General features: G+C 37.9%; 1 protein-coding gene across 2 annotated transcripts in view; it reads right to left on the reverse strand.

Annotated features, from left to right (window-relative positions):
* Positions 1 to 26,693, reverse strand: part of npdc1a (neural proliferation, differentiation and control, 1a) — a 62,280-nt gene that overhangs the window by 21,376 nt on the left and 14,211 nt on the right. Inside the window, exon 2 of one of the 2 annotated variants that reach the window (XM_057818933.1) lies at positions 9,544 to 9,690. In XM_057818933.1, coding sequence (XP_057674916.1) covers positions 9,544 to 9,690 — 147 coding nt within the window. Of the gene's footprint in view, positions 1 to 9,543; positions 9,694 to 26,693 lie in introns of both variants that reach the window. The other variant, XM_057818932.1, reaches the window with a different exon arrangement.

Consider the following 26,693-nt stretch of genomic DNA (forward strand, 5'->3'; position numbering starts at 1 on the left):
GAGTACGGATGTAATCAATTGCATTAAGATGAGATAAACACGTTCTGGAGTGGGCAAGTCAAAGTCCAGACTTGAACCCCATTGAAATGCTGTGGCATTACCTAAAGATAGCGATTCAAGCCAGACTACAGCAGTTTTGTAGAGAAGAATGGGCCAAGAGTAGTCCTGATGGATGTGCCAGGCTGATCTGCAGCTACAAGAAGCGTCTGGTTGAAGTTATTGCTGCCAAAGGGGGGTAGGGGGGGCACGAAATATTAAATGTGATGGTTCACTTACTTATCTTTCCTGCTTCTGTCATTTTTTGCATACTATCCTCATTAAAATATGAAAACCTATAAATGTTTGGGTGGTTTCAGTTAAAGCGAACACTGTTTTTACATCTGTGTGATTTTGACAAAGATCAGATCCCATTTGATGGTGATTTTATGCAGAAATATGAGAAATTCCAAAAGGTTCAGATACTTTTTCAAACCACTGTATATATATGGATATAGTCGATGGTTGGATGAATAACTGTTCATTGAAAAATAAGGTTTTAAGGATAGATGGATGTAAAAGGGGGAAGGTCATTTTAAAAAATTAAAAACCGTATATATTTTAAATGATAAAATAAGGTAAAATAATTTCTATTGCGTAAATAATTAGTGACTTGCTATCGTAAAACAAGTTGGATGTCTCACACAGAGATTCTGATATAAAAGCCAAAAAATGTTTCATTAGATGAATGCTTTGAATTTACATCTCCTGAATAAATATTCTCTAAACACTTCTTTTATTGATTTTAAGTTCCATTTTAATGGTATAAGCATCGCCAAGTAATCAAAAATCACATTTTGTAAGACGTACACAACCAAGACATCAGAAATGAATTCCAAATATAGCAAAACAAATCAATGGATGCATATCAATTGAAATTTCCGAGTGTGTACCACAGGGGGATTATACGCATTATCTCTACATTTGCTGTATATTATGTAACATCATATGAGAATGATGCTTTACAAAAGAAGGGGACTTAAGTGACGGTCAGCTTTTACGGATGTGATGTAGAGCAGCCCTGCCTTTGGCACATACTGTACACATTGACTGTAATTGAAGAATGAACCATGCTTGGGGAAAAAAGAACATGGCTCAAAGGCATGGAGACACAGTGTGTTTGCTGATGGAAGGCCACTCCTGCACGTCAAATATAAACTGGTTTACTTTCTATTAGGGGTGGGCGATATGGCCTTAAACATGTATCACGATAAATGGAGCAGATTTATCTCGATAACGATAAATGACGATAAAGTCATCCAAGCGGACTGTTATATAATTTGAAAATCTGAATCAATGCATGAAATACAGATTAACAGTTTCTTGTTTAGTTACCAGCATTCAATTTGATATATTTAACAAATGTACATGCAGTCTAGACATTAGGTTTATACAAATGAATTGTAAACAATAAGAATTCAAGTATGAGCATTTATAACAGAGTGTATGGCTTGAACAATGTACATTGTCAAAATCGATATGCCTGTGCAAACATGTCATTGTAACACAAATGACTTGCAGCTCGAACAGTACACTTCAAAAAGACAATTTATTGTTAATGGCTGCTGTGACATAATTATTCAATACAAGGGTTTACTTTATGGTTTCAGGGTCCCCCCCCCCCCCAGTGCATTTTATAATAAATGCACACATACATGAACCCTCAAACAGACAGACAGACACACATTAAAGCTATATTGATCTTCTGCAAATGAAACAATTAAGATTTTATGATAGCAATAATGACACAGAATTAAACACATACAGAAAAATAGCTGGGGCCATTTGTGCTATGCTGAATGCTTTACCATCACAAAAGCTATCTGAGAAATCACACACAGTCAGATACAAAATAACGCGACATAGTAATTGCTAGATGCAGTCCATGCCCAATCCACTCATTAAATTCAGCCGTTTCGACAAGGTTAGAGCCGCTATCCGACTCCATCACGTTCATTTGTAGCGTTAGCCGCTAGCGGCCGCTAGCGTTAGCGGCTAGCGTTAGCCTGTGGCCTGGCTACCGGTAGAAAGCACTGAAAGCACCATCTCCGGAAATTGTGAGAACAAGGGAGGACAGCTGGTGAAAGCCCGTCTGGATGCCACCAAGAGTCTATTAAATGTCGGGTGAAAGTTTGGCGAACCTCCCTTAAGCCACACTCCATCACGTTTTGCTTGTAGCATTAGCTGCTAGCGTTAGCTTACCGGGCTTCTGTTTGATTGGCTTCCTGATGATCATGTGACTCCCTACGCAAGTACATTCACTGCTTTCTTAAAGGGGAATGAGCATAGACGAACAACACAGAGTCAAAGCGGGATGAAAAGACTATTTTCTTGTTTTATTAATTTACCGAATTTACCGACATGGTCAAAATTACGTCGGTCATCGTGAAGAATTTCGGTGACGGTAAATTTTCGGTTTACCGCCCAGCTCTACTTTCTATATAGCACCTTCTGTTCAACCCTATGTTAACCTGCTGTGTCCTAAAACCTTCGCAGAGTATGAATGTGACATTTTGATTTCAGATTGCTAAAACAATGCAAAAGCCATACAGCATAGAGTACGGACAAACCTATTGGGATTTTTAAATCGACAAGGGAGATTGTGGGGTTTAGTGTCCCGTTTTAGCCATCCTAACTGGATGAATCAAGTTTTAGAGAGGTTTAGAGTTTTGATGATGGGAAATGTCCGCAAACATTTTCCCTAACAAATAAACAATTGTGATTGTCAGGCATGAAGTGTAACAATTTTATTTTTTCAATGAGCAACCTGCATTAGAAGAGGTTTGTCTAATTGAGACAATATCTGGTTGAATCATTTCCCCACTAGTATGCAAATAATTAAATACTGTGTGTGTATGTATATACAGTGGTACCTCGACATACTAATGCCTTGACATACGATCCTTTCGACATCGAACGTAAAATTTGACTTGTCATTTGTCTTGACGTGAAGACACGCTCGAAATAGGACGATTCACAACAGCGTGGTAACTTCGTTGTTTTCCTGCAAGACGGCAGCGTGACGCATTTTCTTCTGGGAGAAATCAAAAAGGGTCCCAAAAAGGTTAGTGCAGGGGGTGAAAAAAAAAAAAAAGGTGATGCTTACCGTTGAAATGAAGATGGAAATGATAGAAAAATATTAGCGTGGTGTGCGCGTCAGTGAACTGGCTAACAATACAGCCAGAATATGTTTACGATCTCGCCAGTCCTCCTCCGACCTCCGTTTGTTCAGGTGACAATTATTATTATTGTAACATCGGCAAGGAAGTCACCAGCTTTGTCAGGTTTTTAATCAATTATTTCAGAACTTGTGCAACACAACACGGCTACTGTCCGCCGTAGCCAACGAAGTAAAAACTTCCCACTCTTCCGCACCTCTCTCCAGTCACACTGTGCATTCAGGAACAGCATGCAAAACACAACAGCCACATTAGAAACTGATTTATTACATTATTATTATTATTACAGTGGGATTATTCCGAAGGATTTAGCATAGGTTTTTGGGCTGTGGAACGAATTACTGTATAATGTATTCTTATGGGAAAATTCCGCTCGACATATGACTGTTTTGTCTTACAAACCAGGTCCTGGAAAGAAATTCGTATGTAGAAGTACCACTGTTTATATATTTTTTTCATGTTCACTTCTGTGTGGTGCTGGACCAATAATTTGAGCCAAGTTTCTACTGTACGCTCCCCTGCTGCAGAGCCATTTAAATTATTAATCTTTGAGCACGCAGACACCCACATTTTGGCGACAAACATACACACAAACCCAGCGACACATGGTGACGTTTTAATTTCTGCAATCTGCACTGAACGAGAGAAAAGAAAATCTTTTCTGCAACGTGGCTCTCCTGTAAAATGACATTATATTAATTGAACGATAGCGAGATCTACGGCAACGGTGCCTGAGCGCGGGGGCGTTGCACGTGTTTGTTGCAGCAGCATCAGCAGTGGCAGCAGCAGTTGGGGTAGGGCCAGATTTTAAAAAAAAAATCCCTGTGAGGATCACATCACACTGCGCCATATTTGTCAGAAACATGGATGCTGTGAGAAAGAGGCCAATTGAGCAAACGGCGTCATAGGGACGCGGAGAGCAGAGAAGAAAGAACTGCATGAGACACATGAGACAGCGACAGACATTAAGCAGAGATGGATAAGTCAGCACGGGGAAGAGGCCAAATCAATAGGCTTGGTGCAGTCACAGGCAGAAAGGATAATATAAGAAAGAACAATATAACAATAAGCCCTTATCATTTAGTTTGGCTGAAAAGCTGATTTGAAAAATTTAACCTGTTTTAACTCTGCTTATGTACGGTTCCCTACTCACAGCTTCACTAGACATGTGCCAATTACTGGTGTCAAGGTATACCATGGTATAAAAACGTCAAGGTTTCAAAACTTTTTTTCCCCATTATACAGTCCCTAAGGTACTACCTATTTTTTATGTCCCAAAAATGCATAGAGAAATCCCTCACTCGCAGCTGTAAGGCTCAACCCTCCCCCACCGGTTGTTGCTCAGTGTCAGTGAGTCAGCTGTGCTACACGATGGCTGGAGAAGGTGGAACTCCTGAACTTATTCCCCCATCGCAGAAAACGAAATTCATGGTATGGGAATACTTCGGCAACAGAAAAGTTACAGACAGCCGCACCTGGAGGAGGAGGGCCAACCGACATGTAAAATGTGTGCGGATGGTAGCTGCTGAGGAGGCAATACCTCCAATATGATTTTGCATTTATATAGTGTGTGAAGCGGTGGTAAAATATGTGGGGTTTTTTTCTCTCTTGCAACTTTCTGTGTTGAGAAATAGTGTGTGTGATCAAATCTTAAACATGTGCTTTTTATGGAAAATAATTTAATTATTTTTGTTCTGATGGTAATAATGATGAGCTGTGGCTGTGGGTTTAGGCTCACCTAAAGGACTGCATTTATTTTCATTTTATTTAGAATATTTATATATATATATATATATATATATATATATATATATATATATATAGGGCTGTAAAAATTATCGCGTTAACGGGCGTTAATTTTTTTTTTAAATTAATCACGTTAAAATATTTGACGCAATTAACGCAGATGCCCCGCTCAGACAGATTTAAATGACTGTACAGTGAAACGCTCACTTGTTAATTGTTTTTTTATGGAGTTTTGCCACCCTCTGCTGGCGCTTGGGTGCGACTGATTTTATAGGCTTCAGCACCCATGAGCATTGTGTCAGTAATTATTGACATCAACAATGGCGGGCTACTAGTTTATTTTTTGATTGAAATTTTTACAAATTTTATTAAAACGAAAACATTAAGAGGGATTTTAATTAAAGATGCACCGATACCGATACTAGTATCAGCAGGGGGCGCCGATCCGGCCCAAAATGGTGGTATCGGTATCGGCGAGTACCAACAAAGACGGCGCCGATACCATTTACCGGTCCGTTATTATAACATTTCACCGCAGCCTTTTTTTTTTTTTCTCCTGGCACTTACTACACTTTGTCTCTGTGTTGTGTGATGACACGTGAACACCAAACAGCTATCGCTATTGGCCTGCTTCAGACCAATGAGAACGGGCCAATAGCCACTTCTGACCAATGACATGGCGGCATGGCGGTGTAGGTTCACTATCCTCTTCCCCTCACTATCCACTCGCTCTCGCTATATGATTGGCCGAAGAGTTGAAATGGTCTCCCGTGATTGGCCGAAGAGTCGAAATGCTCTCCCGTGAAATGCCTGTTTAAAAATGTTCCCGTTGTTACTTCTTGCGTTTGCTTAAAAGTGCTCATTTAAAAAGGAAAATCAATGGATGATACTACACACAGAGCGTATTATTAACAAATGCTAAAGTTGTATATTCATATAGCGAGAATAAGGAACGTCACTGACAAGCGCAGGCCCCCGCGAATGGATAGTGAGGGGAATAGGATAGTGCGCCTACAGCGGCGGTCGGGAAATATTTCAAAATAGAAATCCCGTCAATTAAAATCAATGTCTGCGTGCAAGATTTGCGGCCTGAAAGTTTCAAGATGTGGAGTTAAAACGGCCAGTTTCAATACCTCGAACCTGATAAAACATGTGAAGACGAAACGTGAACGAACACAACGAGTTTGAGCCTGCAAGAGCAGGACTGCTATCCAGAGGAAGGGCGCTGGACAGGTGCAACAATCTCTGGTCAGTTCACTACGTCTACTTTACTTTTATTGTCTTTTACTGAAAGAAATGCTGCAGTAATTTGGGAACTGTTTCCAAAGTAGGGTTGGCACCTTTCAGAAATAGAAATGAGGGACCCACCCCCTCCCGAAAAAACGAGGCTAATAGAGAGACGGGATGCTGTGGTCAATTATTATTACACTGTACTTATAATTGTGAGCGTCCGCAAAAGCGGAAACAAGGTTGGACCTCGAAGCGGACAACAAGCGGGGAATAAGTACAAGGGTTTAATGATTGCAAACAAAAAATAACACGCGATCGCGGGATAGTAGAAATAACATAAGGAGTCCGTGACAGCAGGTCGACGGAGCTCAATACTACAAACTCGAAGATTAACTAAGACGATAGGCAGCGAGCCAAAAAGCCCAAATAAAAACACTTAAATACCTGCACAGGGTAGAGGTTACAAACGAGTGCAGCACACTAACAGAAAAAACCCAATGCAGGGGCGTAACAAGCAAATGTAGCGAGACTATAGTGCGAGATGTGAAATGGCGATCAGCAAAGCAAATATCTCGGCAGCCTTCTCTGAGCTCACCCATGCTTAAATGCTGCGTTGATGAGCCCGCATTGGATTCAGGTGCCACGTCAGGAACGCCCCCACTAACAGCCCAGCAACAAAACACAATCTAACCAGCAGCAGAATGTGACAATAATTTCATGAAAGTTGCACTGTTTGGCCTTTGAGAGGTTTAAAAAAAAGTTTACTCAGTTCATTCAGAGTTTATTATTATGAACTTATTTTTACTTTCTTACCGTTGGGCTAGTATTATACTTTGTACTAGTCTTTTTCCTATTTTGCAAAGGTAAGCAACAGCCTGACAAAGCCTTGATAGCAATGATTTCACATCCAATTATGTAGCTCTTTTGGGGAAAAAAAAAATATATATATATATATATACATATATATATATATATAAAATCGGGGTGGTATCGGTATGGTATCGGTATCGGCCGATACTGCACAGCCAGGTATCGGTATCAGGGCCAAAAAATGGTATCGGTGCAACACTAGTTTTAATATAAAATTTCTATAACTAGTACTAACATTTTTCTTTTAAAGACTACAAGTCTTTCTATCCATGGATCGCTTTAACAGAATGATAATATTAATGCCATCTTGTTGATTTATTGTTATAACAAACAAATACAGTCCTTATGTACCGTATGTTGAATGTATATATCCATCTTGTGTCTTATCTTTCCATTCCAACAATAATTTACAGAAAAATATGGCATATTTTATAGATGGTTTGAATTGTGATTAATTGCAATTAATTACGATTAATTAATTTTTAAGCTGTAATTAACCCGAATAAAAATTTTAATCGTTTGACAGCCTTAGTATTTTAACATTATACTTATGTTCCAATTTGCTGATATGTATTGCAAAATAAAAATCCTGTTCAATGGAAAATAGTTTTATTTTTTATTTTGTATTTTTATCAAACCCAGCTATCTCAAAGTAATACATTTTAGAGCTGTAATTGCAATACAGTGATACCGTGAAACCGTGATATTTTGGCTTAAGGTTTTCATACCGGCATATGCATAAGTTTCACCAATTTGCAGTTTTATGGTCTTTTATGTGACACCTTAAGTTGTCAGAGGATACATGTGTGTTAATGCGCTGTTGAGTAGCAATTAACAACTTCAAGACAAGGAGAATTGGCATTTTTACATCTTGGGAAACAGCAACATACATGCCAAAATCCATTTCCAAATCCTTTTACTTTCTATGACTGCTTTGAAAAGGTTTTTGTAGTGGATCAAGACATTTATCCAGTATCTGTGGTGTGAAGGACGTTGCATGTTTATTTAAAAGAAAAAAGAATAAGAAGACAAACTAAGCTACTGTATAAAGTTAGGTCATTAACTTAAAGTAAATCCATAAAAATGTTTATGTAAGTGTAAGCCCACTGGACCATGCATGATCCTCAAGCTTCAGGACTAATGAGGTTTTATGTTAAGATGTGACTGCCTGAGAAAAAGAAGAAATAGCTCATGATTGCCCCTTCCCTCAAATAATTGAGGAACAAGAACGCTCCATGCAACCTGCAAATGTCAAGTCATTCTCTTGTGAAGCTGCAGACATCCCCGACACAGACAGGATTTAAGCCAAGTGCTAGTCACGCACTCAAATGGATCGCATTACCTGTCAAATTTCGATAGTTGTGCACATTGATTTTATGTGAAGATTCTATGCAACAATTAATTGATCCGAATCAGTAAATCGATTGGTTAAGCACAATTGACTGGAAATCTATCAAAACATTGATCAATGACGTCATCTTGTATTTTGCGAAGAAGAATGATTTTCAGTCAAATGTCATCAATGTCAAATCTTTCAGAAAGAAATTTGTTAAAAACGAAAACTGCTTTGCATTTTTTGTTGCTTTAGGTGATATACTGTATAACTGTGTCAAATGTGTACATTAAGTAATATCGGCAATATCTTAACATTGTCCAAAGAATTGATATCGTACCATGTCATTGTGAAATTGGTGATTAGACCGCTAATAAAAAGTGTGTTGCATTTTAAAAAGGTTCATTTTTATTTTTAATTTCATGTCAAGTTGAAGCTATTGAATATAGCCAATACCACCAGCACGCAATCACAAAATGCACAAGAGGTGCACGTTTTTGTCCAGTTGGAGTTTTAACGCAGCCCCTATTTACGACCCTACGCCGTAACCTTACATGCGCCTCCCAAAAAATTCTGACTACGCGTCGCTTCAACGCATCGTGACCTGAACAGCAAAAGGCTGTGATTGGTACTCTAAGAACGTTGTTTCCGGTTCAGCACAACAACACAGCTGTTTTCAAGCATTCACAAAGGTCTTCTGTGTCGCCTACGTTTCTACGTTTGTATTAACAACAATTGTGGTTCAATATTGATTAGCTGCAGCTGCAAATACACATGTTCCATCTCCGTTGCTATTGCTGTCTATGTCCGGAGGTAAACTAAAGGAATTCGACAAGAGTCCCCCAAAACCGTACAAGACAAAGCCACACCCCTCTAGTGGCTTGGCAGTGAATTACAGAGCAACTCGTTCCCATGACGCAGAACTTCGCATGCTCAATGACGAGGCAGGGTCTACGCCGTCGCTCTGCCGTCAACGGAACGCAGAAGCATAAATCAGGTCTTACATGGTAGGATCTGTAGTTTTGAGTCTGTGTGTTGTCAGCAGAAAGTTTTTCTAACTGAATAATTCAAGTTCACCCGACTAATAGGCTCAGAAGGAATCAGTTCATTGACATAAGGGTAAGTGAGTAAAATTTATTGTCTTCATACCGTGACGACGATGTTTCTTCTGGGCCACACAGCGACCCATCTCATTCTCCACCAGGTATGAGAGGCAGGGGCCACAGATTGAGTCGCCTGTCTTGCACAGAAGGCGTCCCTGTTTGGCACAGTCGATGGCTCGAGGGCACGTTTTGTCTGCTATGAGAGAGAGAAACACACTTTTGATAGAAATCCTCTAAAGGTGACCTGCTCCATAAGGTTGACCTATTATCCACAGGCTTGGCACAAAGCCTGCTTTCATAAAGTTCATTAATCTACGAGACTAGCCAGGTTTACATACAGATATTCAGATTAAATTCATTCAGATTGAAGAGCTCAACTGGACTGTTTACAGGTGAAATGATCCATCCCGATGTGTTGTTTATATGCAGACCTGTGCGGTCCATAAGGCGAGCTAGGCAAATGCCAAGGGCGTCAAGAAAAATGTTCAAATAATATTTGATAACAGTAGTATTAAAAAAATATATATACAAGACAATAAAACAAAAGAACAAAAATACGCATGGTAATAAGTCTTTAAATAATAATGAAATCATTTTTGTAATGCGCCTTCTGCCCGTTTCCCTGTTTCCTGTGATGCGGTAATTTCACCGCAGTCTCTAATCTCACTTACCCCGCCGCAGACCAGCGAGCTACCTGATGTTATTATTAGGGCTGTCAAACGATTACAATCGAGTTGATCACAGCTTAAAAATGAATTAATCGTAATTAATTGCAATGCGTTAGGGTTAGGGTTATTATTATTATATTAACTCTACTTTTGATTGAAAATTTTACACATTTTATTAAAACGAAAACATGAAGAGGGGTTTTAACATAAAATTACTATAACTTGTAACTATAACATTTATCTTTTAAGAACTACTAGTCTTTCTATCCGTGGATCACTTTAACAGAAAGAATGTTAATAATGCCATTTGTGGATTTATTGTTATAATAAACAAATACAGTACTTACTGTATGTACAGTATGTTGTATGTATATATCCATCTTGTGTCTTATCTTTCCATTCCAACAATAATTTACAGAAAAATATGGCATATTTTAGAGATGGTTTGAATTGCGATTAATTACGATTAATTAATTTTTAAGCTGTGATTAACTCGATTAAAAATTTTAATAGTTTGACAGCCCTCATTGTTATGTTACTTTTAGTCAATTGAGCGACGTCACGGTGACGACGTCATGAAAAGACAAAAGCCCTCTGGGTTGCATTTTAGAAAGAAGAAGGAAGAAGAGCATAAATGTGAAAAAGAGAGAGGTTCGTTGTGATGAAAAAAAACTTTTTTTAATTGAATAAACTCGTGCACTTAGCGCAATTGCAAGCTAGCAATTGTTTACAATGAGTTTAGATGACATACTTTTAAAGCTAAATTATACTGGATCATTAGCCAGGCCTGTTGTTTTAGAAATATTTTCAGAATTCAGCCAGCTGTGGATTAGTGTTAGTTAAATCTACTCCCTCTCCCATTTTAACAAAATTGAACAACATGTATGGAGGACTAAAACTGTGTCTTGCTGATTTTCATGTGATGTGAAGCACTTTTACATCATGTTTAAATTGTGCTATTCAAATAAATCTGCCTTGCCTAAAAGTGCCAAGGTTAATTAACTAAATACACTATTAAATATGCAATTAATAATTTCATAGTTTTGCGGTATGGGGGACTTAAAGTGCCATGGATTTAAACGCAAACTTTTGTTATTAAATGTATAATTAGTTCATTGAAATGGCAAATCTGTTCATGTAAAAAAATATTCAATTTCATTTTTTGAGTACCAGCAAATATGTTCCCTTGGGTATGAAGTTGTTCAGGAACGGCCCTGTTTACATGTGCCGCAACATTACACTTTTATTAAAGTAACAGCCAAGACGCACTTTTGTTTAACCAAATTAACACACTTTACAACCCCTATGGAAACTAGGAGTGGGAATCTCTTGGTACCTCACGATACGATTTGCGATACAAAGCTCACGATAACGATGATCTGACGATATGGCGATACAGCGATTATTGATACATTGGTCAGGAAATCATTCTAGGATATTCTACAAACAACTAATAATCAGAAAAACAAGCTTCTGCTGTGAATTGGAATGAGTACATCACGAGTAGACGTCCAATCCATTTGAACTGGGAGGGTGGCAGCGAATGAACGAATTCATTCGTTGCCATCACTCCCACTTCAAACGGATTGAACGTCTATGGCCGTCAGTGGCAGCCATTGCCAGGCAATGAGGTAATTTTGGGCCATTTAAGGTCATTTACCTGTTGATGTTCAGTTACTTCCTGTTGATTTTGGGGTATTTTAAGGGTCACTTCCTGTTAATTTTGAGTTACAGAACAGGAAGTGACCTGGGAATCACCCAAATGACTAAGCAGTGACTCAAACTCAACAGGAAATGACCTGTAAATGCCCTAAAATTAACCACAAGTGACCTGTAAATGCCCTGAAAAACGGACAGAATGACTGTGAATGCTCTGGTTTCGAAAGAACGAACGTTCCCAGTCTAAATGGATTGGGCGTCGTACACAGTCAATGCAGCCTTAGAGTTAACTGAGACACTATTATGGTGGAAGATTTTGGTAGCAACTTGTTGGTTCCTTTTTGTTTTTTATTTTTTCGGCATTGACACCTTTTTAAAACGATTCTTGCCAGGAGCACAACGATAACGAAGTATCACGATATATCACCATTTCAATATTTTGTCACACCCCTAATGGAAACCACTTATGCTCTTTAGTCTATAACTTCAAAGGCATTTTTCTGTCCAACTGGTTTCACGGAGTTTCTCGTGGGCTGTTTGAAATAGTTCAGTATCTCATATTTTTTGGACTTCTTTGAGAGTTTGTATTTAAATTAGGGCTGTCAAAATTATCGCGTTAACGCGCGGTAATTAATTTTTTTTAATTAATCACGTTAAAATATTTGACGCAATTAACGCACATGTCCCGCTCAGAAAGTATTCTGCCTTTTGCTAAGTTTTACAGACTTTTTGTGCTGTCCAACAGCGAACTCTTGTGGTCGCTTTGCGACATGGTTTATTGTTTTCTTTCCAGTTCATTATGGCTGCACGACGTCTCGGGCTGATAATGTTGTTCTTATATGTTCCTTGGACAAGATTTGTCCAAGTATGGTTGTTGTAAAGAATGTACATATTATGTTAGTAAGCGAAATGTTATATTTTTTGTATGAGACGCTTTTTGTTTATGTTTAGTGAACCTGTATAGCGTGCTAAGCTAACGTTGTTGCTAATGCAATGCTTGTGTACTTTTTTTTTGTAGTTTTACGACGGTCTAAAGAGGACAATGGTTTGAGGCCATTTTATTAATAAATCAGATGAAAAAGGAAGAAGTCTAATTATTAAGGCGTCGTTCACTAGCTGTCTAGCTTTGGAAAAAGTAGACGCTTCGGAGTGAGGACAGCATAGACAGATTTAAATGACAGTAGAGTGAAATGCCCACTACAGTCCTTTTGTACCGTATGTTGAATGTATATATCCATCTTGTGTCTTATCTTTCCATTCCAACAATTTATTTTACAGAATATATATATATAATTTACAGAAAAATATGGCATATTTTATAGATGGTTTGAATTGCGATTAATTGCGATTAATTAATTTTTAAGCTGTAATTAACTCGATTAAAATTTTTAATCGTTTGACAGCCCTAATTTAAATACAAACTTTCCAGCATCTCTGTCTGCAAACTGCTGTTTTCAAAAGTGTAGACGTCAAGAAAAAGGCATGCGCAGACACAACGCAGCTTGACAACTTTCCAATTCACCGTTGACATGACAGGATTTTACTTTCAGTTGGTTTGGGGAAATGACTATACTTCCACTGTGCTACTGAAATGAATTAAATTCGGACTTGGCTTGTTTATTCAGGCTGATGTGTTTATATGGAGCATTTTATTTTGGTTTGGGATTCTAAGACAACTCGAATCAGACAATTAGGCTCATGTAAATCAAACTACGGACACAAACACACTTTCAATGGAGAAAATAAGGACATACCATCTGCCGTAATATCTCAAATGCTACGTATAAGCACATCTTCCAAGTGAGAGTAGAGTGGTACCTCTACTTACGAAATTAATATGTTGGGAAGTAGTGTCATAATTTGAAAATTCTGTAAGTAGCACTAATTGGTTCCAAGCCCCCAAAATTCAGACATGAATCTTTTATATGCATAAAAATGCAACAAAACATGTAAAAAACACATGTTACAATTAAAGATTATTGCACATTTAACGTAAAATCTGAGTTGTGCATAATGTAAAGAAAGAAGAAAAAAAAAAGAATAAAAGAATAAAAGTTAATTCACTCATGTAAAGCTGTGAGAACACGAGGGGCGAATACTGGGATACACACATACACAGAGTAGAGGTCTCACTTAGCCAATTGGATGCCAGGAATGTTAGGCAATAGCCAATGACAAAGCAGCTTTAAGTATGTTACATTCAGTGAACTCTGGGAGCTGCGAGTTCCAGCCATACTGTATGATTGCCTTTCTTATCCTGAAATTTCTTTTGTAACAAAACAAGAGGCAACATTTTCCCATTGAGGCGTGTCTCAAGCTGAAAATTATGTATGTTGAGATGTTCATAACTTGAGGTACCACTGTATAGCGATTACAGATGCAGTAAATGGAAGTATTTTTAAGTCTTTCATGTGTATATAATGTTTTGGTAAGAGTCTAAACCATTCCCCTCCTCTCGGCTTACATTTACGTAAGAGGAGAGTATTAGTCATGAAGTGAGATGGCTGCAGGAGAGATTCAAGTGACCTCCATGGCAACAAGGCTTGTGATTTGAGGGAAGATGTGAGATATTGAAGGAGCAGATGTGTCTAAAGGGAGCGTTAGTGAGATGGAGAACACACAAGCGTGATGGCTTTGCTTTATTAGCCTTTCCGTCTATTCATTTCTATCCACTTGTAAACAATTATTACGTTTGCCAAGGGGGATGTTTTCATCAGAGCAAGTGCAACTTCCAGTCTACCATTGTTGGAATACAGTATAGCTTGAAAATTGGTATTTTATGGCCGGCGGATCAAAACGGCAAATAAATTGCTAACCAATAACTTACATAAAATACCTGATAGCCGTAGCTATAGTTAGGGGTTGTTTAGTTCTGTGGCTGTTCAGTTTGAGCAAGCAGTCAGCAGTTAAGAGCTGACGACAAATATTTATAGCTTTTGGTTAAACACCTAGGAGCAACATGGCAGCCTCGAAAACGTTCTCTGATCAAATATTTTCTCTTTTATGCTGAATGAGGTCATGTGTTTCTCATCTGCAGTGCAATGTGGGTCTGAAAGACTCAGGATCAGTCCCATATTCTTCATTAGCATCTCAATTATTTTACCCCCTCCATCCATCATCGCAGAATCTATATTTATCACTCACGAGTAGCTAATTTCCGAATACCATGACCTCTTTAAAAAGGCTATTAATACAAACAGAGATGAGTCGCTGAAAAGAAAAAAGATGATAAATTAAGTTTTGACATAATAGATGAAGTATAAATATTCTTGAATTTCTCATCCAAAAGATGGGAATGACTCATAGTGCTATTTTAAGGCATGTTCCAATCATGGCTTCAAAAAACATAAAAAGGATCAATTATATATCGGCTGGGACTACATACCAGGGTTGAATCAAAAGGAAAACCCTGAAGGAACTAAACGTCATTGTTGCTTGTTGAGGAACTGGAAGAATGATCTGAATGCTGCGCTTCCAAGCCTTCACCACTTGAATACCTAAAGTGAGTCTATATTCTCGTGAAAGGCGGGTGATGGTTACTTATAGGTACCTAAACCACATTTCCTAAGGGTTGGATTAATCTTGTTTGCTAAATTATAGTGTATTGCAAGATGGCACATTGTAGCCAGGCTACAAAGTACTAAGCATTTCTCTTTTACTGTTACTGACATGTAGTGGTTTATGTCACTGATACACTTCAGGCTATATACTTGTGAAGACAAAGTGCTAAAAATAGTGCCTCTTAAAAATTCCAAAGGGTTGCGGGGAAGCATAAAATCCTTTCTATCAATCAGTTGAGATGAGTAAAGGTTACAGTTGAAATCTCGGAAACTTACATGGCAAGTAGATTTGTGAGTTACCTAAGGCAACTGAGAATTAAGCTAAAAAAGGCTCACAATTAATTTGCATATTGTCTGATCTCGAGTAAGCCTGTCGCAATATGCAATAATTCCATTTATCGCACGATATATAAAAATGAAGGCGGTAATTTTTCCGCTGTGATTCTGTGATTTATTGCGCGCGTGCAATACGCGCGCATGTGCGCGCGTGCGGCAGAAATGCTGTTAAATGTTCGGATTCCTAGTTACCAATTGCGCAAAATGCATCTTCGTTCCAGGTCCGGCAAAAAATAGCGCCGGAGCCAATCGTTCCCATTATATCTTATTGCTCAACGTATACTGGCCGCGTCAGTGCTCCGGATTGACTGCGGACCATCTCCGTTGCGCCGGTGTTGTTGATTTCACACAGGGCGGCTATTTTTCCGCACAATGCCAGATATTTACAACGAATTCCGCAAGCTGAATGGACATGATGAACATTGAGTGGCAAATTAAGAGCACTGTGCTTCAAACTCGTCCTTTTCCTGAAAGTCGATTGTCATATGCTGGTGTTGTGCAGTAATGAGCAGATGTGACTTCAACGGCGTTTGCTAACTTTTTTAATGTGCGCACACACTAGATATCATGAAATAGCAAACTAGATGTGCTACGTTCCATGCCATTGGCTTCGTGAGCCCAGATGGATTATGGGACACGTAGTCCATATACTACATCGATGAATTCTAAACTGTAATGACTGAATGGAAGTTAAGAAGGCCAAATCATTCCATACCAGTGACTATAGATAATGTTGCAAATATTGTTAATTCAGTAGGTGACACAGATAGATTCGGACTACAAATAGGATGTCTTGCTCATGTAGTAAACCTAGCTGCTCAGAGAGCTGTAGCAATCAACAGTGTGCCCCGCCTCACTTTACAAACAGTAAAGATTGTTCTCAGCACTTTTACACAAAATTTCTTCAGATCAGTAAGAAGTAAGCACATAAATATTATGCACTAAAATGCATGTTTATATGATGGCAATTTAATTTTTGCTCGTTAGCGCAAAAAAAAAAAAAAAAACTTTTTTTTTTTTCAGAGCAATAAATATTTTGAATTGGATCGTAAATCGTGTTCCTCGTATCGAAAATCGTACCGAACCATGACTTAACTGTATCGTTGCATCCTTATGGAACACCATTACAGAAGCTATGAGGGGAAAAGTTTTCATTTGCCTAAATGCTTAAGTTATTAAGTGCAATTTTATTTTATTTTTCTTGAAAAACACATTTTATTTATTCTGTGTTTCTGTGCGGTATTAATATTGTTTTCTTTTACTTAAGAGCAGGGGTCGCGTTAACCGAATATTTTCCGTCGTTGACCGTTTTTTTTAAAACGGTGACGGAAAAAACTGAAGTCCATTCGTCATTTTGACAGGTTGCAATTCACACCTCAGACCACAGGGTGGCGAGTGAGCATATTAATTAGCTATTGTCTCTCTTGATGCATGACGTCGTTGGCCTTACTCGGAAAAATGTCAAGGCAACTGAGCGTCCGAACTAAGGCTACGTTCATACTACAGGTCTTAATGCACGAATCCGATTTTTTCGTGTTTTTCCGACTCGAGTGAGGCATTAACTTGACGGTCTGAACGTGACAAGTCGCATAGAACGGGACCATTTCAAATCCGATCTGGGTCACTTTCGTATGTGGTCTAAAAGCGATCTGGGCCACATTTTTCCAGACTGTCGCGGCGGACTGTACTGTCCAGTCCCGCAAATCGGATTTAATGCAGCAATTACGTCATCAAAAAGTGAGAGACGGTACGTTAGCTACAGTAGCGATGCAGCTGTGCGTTATTAGCGCCTAGCTTGCCTTGAACACTGCTTTTTAGGTGGGTCGGACTTGACAACAGTCATAAAAAAATAAAAATAGGTTTGAGTTTAAGCCTGAGAATGATCGTTTTTCTCTCTGCTCCATATAAGCAATATTTCAACATTACTTACACGGTCGAGAGTCGGGGCAAACTGCCCGTATGTGTGTGTGAGACATGCACGAACAGTGCGTGCATGCTATCGATTCATATACTTTGAATATGAGCCTAAACAGGGATTATATATGCCTGTTATTTGTGTCCTCTTTTTAACAGCAACAAGCCTATGGCTACGTTCATACTACAGGTCTTAATGCACGAATCCGATTTTTTGTCATATCTGTTTTTTTTTGGCGTGCCCGTTCAGACTGCCTTTGTCCATTGAGACCATTCAAGTATTACGCATACGCACTAATTCGCAGTCCGATACGCGCTGAGCAAGACGACCCGCATGCGCAGAAGCATCAAAACAAATGACCACACATGCTGGCTGTCATCCGTCATTCCAGGGATATCATATTTTGCTTAGTCCGACCCTTCCTAAAAAGCAGTGTTCAAGGCAAGCTAGGCGCTAATAACGCACAGCAGCTTGATGTGTGATGGCACGGTGTGGATTCTCTGTTAAGCTTGTTCGGACAGAATATCAATTAAAGATGAATGAAAACTAAATACTATTGAATATGTCATTATTAACATTTTAAAAATTTAAGTGACGGGTAAAAATAGATTATGACCGGAATTTTATGACCCTGTCAATCAAAATGACAGACAACGAAAAAGTCTAGCACAACCTCTGCTTAAGAGGCATGGTCTATTGTTTTTAGTTGTGATTTCTTAAAAAGTATTTTTGAATTTAAGAGTAAATATTTATCGCGTTTAAATGGGTGTACTTGATCTATTAATATATACTGTATTCTCACTGTGTTATTGTAAATTGGTTTACAAAAAAAAAATGGGGGGGGCGCAAAAATATAGCATATCGCAATAATTTATGAGATAAATTATCGCACACTAAAATTTGTTATCGCGACAGGCCTAATCTCGAGCCTTTTCATGATTATAGATTTTTTGCAAACTTGATTTTCTATTGCTTTTGTCGAACTTATAATTTCTAAGAATCTGCCATAAAATAAGCCACACTGAATAATAGGCCTCTCGCAAACAACATTTCGCACAGTCAATATTTGAAAGTCAAACCAAAAAGTATTCCTAAGACATTTGTGTGTGAATATTGGTTGTTTAGGATTTGGCGCGGTGCTAGTTTTTATTACTGCTACAAATGCGTTTTCCATCTAATATCAACATTAAAGGTACACAATGCATAGACTTCACAATGATATTGATGGGACACAGGGCGCTAGGCCGATTAATAGGGGGGCTATCTCCGTCAAAGCTGACCGAGTGGAAACACAGACAAAGAGCTTTTTACGTTGGGAAATTCAAGTGAATAAATGCTTAAATCCCCGAATTCTTTATAGATATGGATGTAAAACAGTCTTGATTTTTGGTTTAAAGCACAAAAAAAAAAAAAAAAATGGGGAGTTAGCATTTATTTTACGTAAATATGTCTTATGTGCTGCTAGTTTTTAGGCAACTTTAGCGCCGCCTTATCACCACAAAGAGCTTTTTCTGTTGAAAATTCTTGTGAATAAATGCTTAAATCTGTGAATTCTTTATAGATATGTGCCTAAAGAGTCTCGATTCTTGGTTAAAAGAACACAGAACCGGGCAATTAGCATTTATGTAAATATGTCGAATGTGCTGCTCGTCTTTAAGCCACTGTAGCGCCGCCTTATCACCACAAAGCTTTTTCCATTGAAAATTCTTGTGAATAAACGCTTAACTGCCTGAATTCTTTATAGATATGGACATAAAACAGTCTGGATTCTTTGTTAAAAGCAAAAAAACCGTGCAGTTAGCATTTATTTTACGTAAATATTGCGATCTATGATGGCAATGCCGTAGCGGCCAATTTCTCCCAATGATTTTTTTCCACACCGTTTCAAGATGCATGCATAGTACGAAAAATATAATAATAACCTTGAATCCCCGAACAAATCACTCCTGAGAAAATCCTTCCTGCAGCTTTCGTATTTTTTCAACCTAAATCCGGCATTAGATTGCCGCGTTCGTGTGTTTGAGAAAAACTCCTCTTGATGTAGGCAGGACTCCTACTTGAAGGCATGGTGCAGCGTATGACGGATGTGACCCGTCAATATCATTATGAAGTCTATGCTACAGTGATCCCCCGCTATTTTGCGCTTCAAACTTTGCGCCCTTACTCCATGGCAGATTTGTTCCCAATTGATGAATAATTAAATAAATACAGTACGGTATTTCATTTAAAAATGTTAAGATATGTGCATTAATATTTGATTCTTTTTTAAGTACTGTTTGCCATCCGGAAAACTAGACAGGTTGAATTTCCACATTTGATTGATTAAATACAGAATGTCATGCAGGATCTTCAAAATTGACCACAATATATGTATATGTGTGTGTGTGTGTGTGTCTGTTTTTAAGTCTACCATTTTGATCTTAAAATTGCCCAGATTTTTGTAAACAGTGAATGTTTTGTCCTGTACTGAAAGATCGCTCCTTGGCGTTTTTCAAATAGAGAAAACAATTTCCCAGCTTTTAGTCCATGCCATCACTGTCCTGCCCTCAGGACAACCGCATCAAATGCCACAGGCCAATTACGGACATAGACCATCATGGGCAGCTCTTAAAGGCTGAAAACAAGCTTATATCCCTCAAACCACAAACAAAAACCTAAACAATACCACACATGATCAATTTAACAGCACAGCACCTTTCTAGAGGCTTTAAAACATGCCTTAATGTAAAAAGTAGGAAGCCCTTTTAACTTTAATACACAGAACTTTATACACAAGCACACACTTCTGATTGTATAAACTCATAGAAACATCATTTAGGTATCACATATACAGAAGTACACAGTCATATTCTAACGGCGTTATTAACAACACTGCGTATAACTAACACACACATAAGAGTAGGTACACGTATTACTAGGTGCCAATAGACACAAACTGGTATATAAAACAGTTGGTGCCAAGATTAGCGATTACAGATAAAGTAGGATGTCGACTCATCAGTTCTCACAGGTGATATGTCCTTAATACTGGGTTCTGTACTATACATTACTAACATTGCCTGCACACTCGTCTTATCCTATCACACTCTTATCTGACCCGTCTTCCCTCTTCTTATCCTTCAGTATCACCTGATGGTGTTTATTCAAATAATACTTTGAATTCTGATTGTCTCGTATGTTTTGTGTGTTTGGAAAGCATTGTTAGTTCGCTGCTTTAAACTCATCAACTTATTTCCTGACCAGTCTGACAAGTTTCTTGGTCTTCTTAATGCTGTTGTTTGCAAATGGTCTCTAGAACACGTGTATGATGATTATGAATTATTTCCAAACATATTTCCCTGACCTAGACTTGTTTGCTATGGACATAATATACTCTACGACGTACACTTTTATGGGATGAAATTTTGAGTCTACATGGAAAGACTGAGTAATGTCGCAACAACATCTGCACATTATAACAACACAGTTGAAATGTCACAGGTGCCAATCAGCAGTTACCATATGTTAATGAGGAAAAATGTATTGCAGTCACATGTAACAGGTAATAATCCTTCACAGAAATACAAAGCATATGTGCATGACAACTATGAGGCTGGCTGCACAGTCAATATTATGGAGGTGTAAAGTGGGGAAAAGGGTGAGACAAAAATGGGAATTATAAAGCGAGTAAGTGTAAGGAGAATAGCCAAGTATATCTGCAATTATTACTGTGCATGCATGCAAAAATGAATCATTTGACTAATGGCGATGCTGTCCTTGAAAGAGTGGGAAATACTTTTTTTGTGCGTTAATTAGCAAACACCGTAATTCCAATTTTGCGGCAATGCTCCATCCACATGCAATAAAGAAAAATCATTTCACTTCACATTTCTAAAAGCTGAGATTGTGTTTCAGACTTTAACTGACAAACGCTAACAACTAGATATGTGACCGAAAATTCTGCGTCGAAAGCTTTCGGCTGAAAATGTTCAGTTTTTGGTTTAAAGGCTCAAACTGAACTTTTTACCACCGAAAAACGTGAAGAACCTTAGTCCTCTTGTGATGACGTAATCAAAACATGGCGAGCTAACACTACTGGCACATATCCAGAAAGTATATTTTGAGGTCTTAAAGAAATCTATCAATTATTAAATGAAGGAAAATTGAAGTTGCTTTCCATTGATGTCCCACGTCACTTCAAGTACAGTTCATTTGAGCCCATGTGTGAGTAGTGATGAGTTTATTTGTAAACTGTTTGCTTGATTTAAGTAGTATTTAAATGCATACATGTGTATTTGCTGTGGTTTAGTACAACTCTTATAGCACAACCACTTCCTCTTTTTGTCACTTTTTTCCGCGACTTCCAAACCCCTTCTGCCAGTTGCCGTTAAATCTGGCTGAGCTCAGCTTCGTTGCCGCTAGAACTCGGCCCACTTGCCTGGCTCTCGATCGATTCCACTTGTTGCACAAGAACACGTTGAGTTTTATTTCAAGGAGTAGGTGAGATTGTAATAGCCTTGTAAAGAGCTGTACTAGTTTCGGCGAAAACAGAACAGCTTTTTTTTGTTTTTGTGAACAACAGTTCCACACAAATGTACATAGAGATCTTATTTAGCTTAGAAATTGAAGGCATGACACCCATTTTTCAAGTGTCCCAAACTTGCCCTGAGTTGCAATTTTCTAATGGGGTGCAAAATCTGGAACGCACACTCCCATGAGGTTTCAGAATCGGCACCTGTCAAACTAAATTTCTCGAGCCTCCGGGGTTGTAGAACCAATGCCAAAGCAAAGGGCATTAATCGGACAGACTACTTGAAAAAGGGATGAAAAAGGTATGTGCTAAGCATACAGAGGGAAAAACAAACAAAAACACAAGAATGCCATTCCACAGCATGGCAGCTGATTACGATAGTGTGAAAAAACACATTATGCAACAGCATCACTCTAAAAAAGGCAAATGGATTGCCTAATACCATCTAGTACGTTAACACAGCAGATGTCTTTATACATATATACTGTACATACAGTATATGATTATTTATATTAAGTACCCTAAAGTTGTAGAGCGACAGCACATAAAATGCAACAACGCCAGGGAGGGAGCCTGTCAGGAAATAAGCCGAAAAGTCATATACTGTCCTATTGTGTTGATTTCCTGATGCACTGATGGCATCCAGGAAGTGAGTATAACGTTCCAAATCAAGGGGAAAGTATTTCTCGTAGGCACCAAGCACTCAATTTGTGCATGTGCCATTTATTTCCCATGAGCGTACAAAACGAGGCCATGGTTTGCAAATCTCGTTTGCCTTTATTTCTCCTCAGGGAGCTCATTACTATAAGCATTTAAAGACAGCATGTGATATAATACACCAATATACTGAATAACATATTTCAGTGAAGGTATAACAATGACTTGTATACAGTGCATTAATAATTACATTTACAAATATGGAAACTGTTTTTAGAGGAGTGTTACATCAAAGTATTGATCAAAAACTTTTTTGTGATTGATTAATCAATTAGTAGTCTTGATAATGAACTCATGCCCTTCACTACACATTGTTCTTGTCTTAAAAGGCTGCTGAAGAAACTCAAAAGAGGAAGTGAAAGTACGTTTTCTGGAATGGTTCTGGCAATGAGAGTCTTGGAAATGATCAGTTGCAAAAGTAGGATTATTTAAAATATGTATTCTTATTTACATTATAAAGGAGGGTTAATATTTCATTAAAATCAGAAAATCAGGTAACCTTTTTTGCTCACGATGAGATCTTCAAAAGGGAAAATAACAAAGATTCAGTGGCAGATGCTGCCATGGGGCCAACAAAATGTAGCAATGTTTGTTGCAGGATGTTTTTTTAATGGGAAGTTAAGAAAATGTGAGTATGCAAGTAGTGAAAATCTATATTTACAGTATGTTACTACTATGTGACAGTGAATTAGAGACCTTGTCAAACACAGCAATACTAAAATTACAATTCTACAATTTGTAGCTTTAGTACATGGACACTGATTCATGAAAAATCTAATATACTAGTAGTTCAATAGTGGCAATATATATTTTGCCAAAAATCGTTGTTGACATTTTCTCAATGATTTATGAATAATCTCCTAAATGAATAACTTTCACTTCAAGGTTTGTATCAAAGTTGCCTGCTTGAAAAGCTTTTAAATCAGCTGCTAAATGCAATAAACCACGAATGACGATCGAAATCCTCAAAATAAGGGTCAAAACCCTGTTTACAAGTAATATGAATAAAGGATGGATGTTTGGGACTTTTAAAACACAAGCAAACATTTCCTTCATATCATACATCTTCACTGTTGTTAATAACGGCGTTAGAATATAACGGCGTTACTAACGGCGTTATTTTCTTCAGTAGTGAGTAATCTAATTAATTAATTATCTCATCTTGGCAACGCCGTTACCATTACTGAGGCGGGAAAGGTGTGCGTTACTATGCATTACGATGTTGGTTGACTGACGCGAGAAAAGTCTGAAAAAGATAGACTCACGGAGACAAGAGAGCAGAGCGGGAGTGGGGAGGAGGCAAGGGACTGTGACGCCGTTGCAAACGCGATGCTACTATGCTAGGTGGCTCCAGTAATACCTGACTGTAGCCGACAGCCTACAAACTACGCCCACATGATGCTTCGGTAGATATCACATATACTGTATACAGAACTCGATGCAAATGACAGACACGGCGGTATTAGCAACATGTATAATAAAGAACTAGATGCGTTAGTAAACAACCGCCATCTTAAAGCAGTAGACTTCTCAGGAAGGCTCTGTTGTAGAGAACCTTCCAAGCGAACCTAAGAAACTTTTTATCTAAAATACTCGTAAATCGGCAAAACATAAATTAAATCTATCTTTATATGATGAAACAGTTTTAAAACTTACACATGTCGAAAATAGACAGAAGGGATGCAATAACGGGAGCAATTTTAACAACTTTAACGATTGATTCACAACATTAAATGACTTCCACACATAGCAAAGGTTACTATCTAGTTATTGCAATATCCGCAATATCCTTGTGTCTAGATAAATTTAGGCTAAAGAATTGGGCTAGGGCCAGTTGTCCCAAAAACCCTTTAAACTTCACATTGTGTGACCTGTTTTTTTTTTTTTTTTTTTTTTTTTTTTTTTTTTGAGAAAAAAAAAAAACATGAAAATTATCACGTTACCCGAGTAATTAGTTACTTGGCAAAGTAACTGAGTTACTAATGCAATTACTTTTTGGGTGAAGTGATTTGTAACTGTAATTAATTACTTTTTAAAAGTAAGATTTAGAGCTGAAACGAATACTCGAGCAACTCGAGTTTAAAAACTGATCAGAGTAATTTTATTCACCTCGAGGAATCATTTAATTTTGCCAGCTCTAAGCATCCTGTTTTGCCCGGAAGAGGGTGAGGGTGTAAAATTAAAACATAATAAAGCTAACTGTCAGTTTTAGCTCAGTAGTCATTGCTGAATAAAACACTGGTCCCTAATGTGCTCCTCCAATACAGCAGGTATCATACATTTATTTTGAACACTGCAAAAACTCAAAATTCAATCAGTACTTACAGTTTAGACTAACTTAAAACTTAACTAGAACTTAAAAATAGCTTGACACAAATGGAAATTCAATTGAAACTCGTGGGAAAAACACATAGCTTTCAAGTGATGTGTGTTATCAAGCGTAGGTACATTTTTAGGTAAGAAATATGTTTTTTTTGTTTTTTCTTTAATAAGATCTAGAAGTTTTTGGAGTGAAAGCAGTGAATTATTTTTTCTAGTCACATCTGAGATATAATTGTTGGCTCTTTTCAACAATGTACATCGAAAATAAAGACATTGATTGACTGAAAATGGTTTAATATTGGATTAAATGTCTTTCTTTCTCATGTATATTTATAATTGCTCTTTACCAAGAATTTTTTTTTTTTTTTAATCCGATTACTCGATTAATCGATAGAATTTTCAGTTAATTACTCGATTACCAAAATATTCGATAGCTGCAGCCCTAATAAGATTAACAACACTGTACATCTTAGGCCATTTTCACATATTGTATTATCACGAAGACTTTTAAATATGAAGGACAGAAAAAATGCTATGTCTTTCCAACGGGATTTTAAATATCTTTGTAGTTTTGGAAAGTTTGTCAAATGCACAATGAACAGGCAACAACTTATCTTTCAATGAATGGCTCATAAATTTCTTCATATTGTATATGCACACATTGTATATACTAGTATACCCACACACACACATATATATATATACAGTACTGTGCAAAAGTTTTAGGCAGGACACCTGCCTAAAACTTTTGCACAGTACTGTATATATATATTTTTTTAATTATTAAATTTATTAGGATCATGGAAGCTTCCACTTGGGGAAAATATATACATACAGTATATCCTGTATATATAAATAATATAATAAAAATATACAGTACTGTGCAAAAGTTTAAGGCAGGTGTCCTGCCCAAAACCTTTGCACAGTACTGTATATATACACACACACATATACATATATATATCAGGCGTCGCGTTAACTGAATATTTTCCGTCGTTGACCGGTTTTTTAAAACGGTGACGGAAAAAACTGAAGTCCGTCCGTCATTTTGACAGGTTGCAATTCACACCCCAGACCACAGGGTGGCGAGTGAGCATATTAATTAGCTATTGTCTCTCTTAATGCATGACGTCATTGGCTATTCTGTCAGAATATTGTAGCGTCACCGGGGTCTGGCGGCGGCACCGTGATTGACACATCAACGCGAGGTTCTTATTGGTGCACCCGGTGTGCCAGCGCGTCATCCAATTGGTGGACTAGATTGCCGCCTGTGTATAGACCCCAATCACATGACATCACAACTCCGCCCCCCTGACTGGAGCCGCCATATTGTGTGTCAGCTCGTCGTGTTTACATATTACCGCTACGTACATGTCTCCTATTACGGCGTGTTTTTCTGCTCGTTAACATTAATAATCAAAATGGTGAATGCGTGTGTGGCGGTTGGTTGCAGTAACAGAGAAGATAGACGGAGCGACTTGAAGTTCTACCGTATTCTGAGAGACCCAA

Source organism: Corythoichthys intestinalis, chromosome 17, assembly GCF_030265065.1.
Source record: "Corythoichthys intestinalis isolate RoL2023-P3 chromosome 17, ASM3026506v1, whole genome shotgun sequence".
NCBI lineage: Eukaryota > Metazoa > Chordata > Actinopteri > Syngnathiformes > Syngnathidae > Corythoichthys > Corythoichthys intestinalis.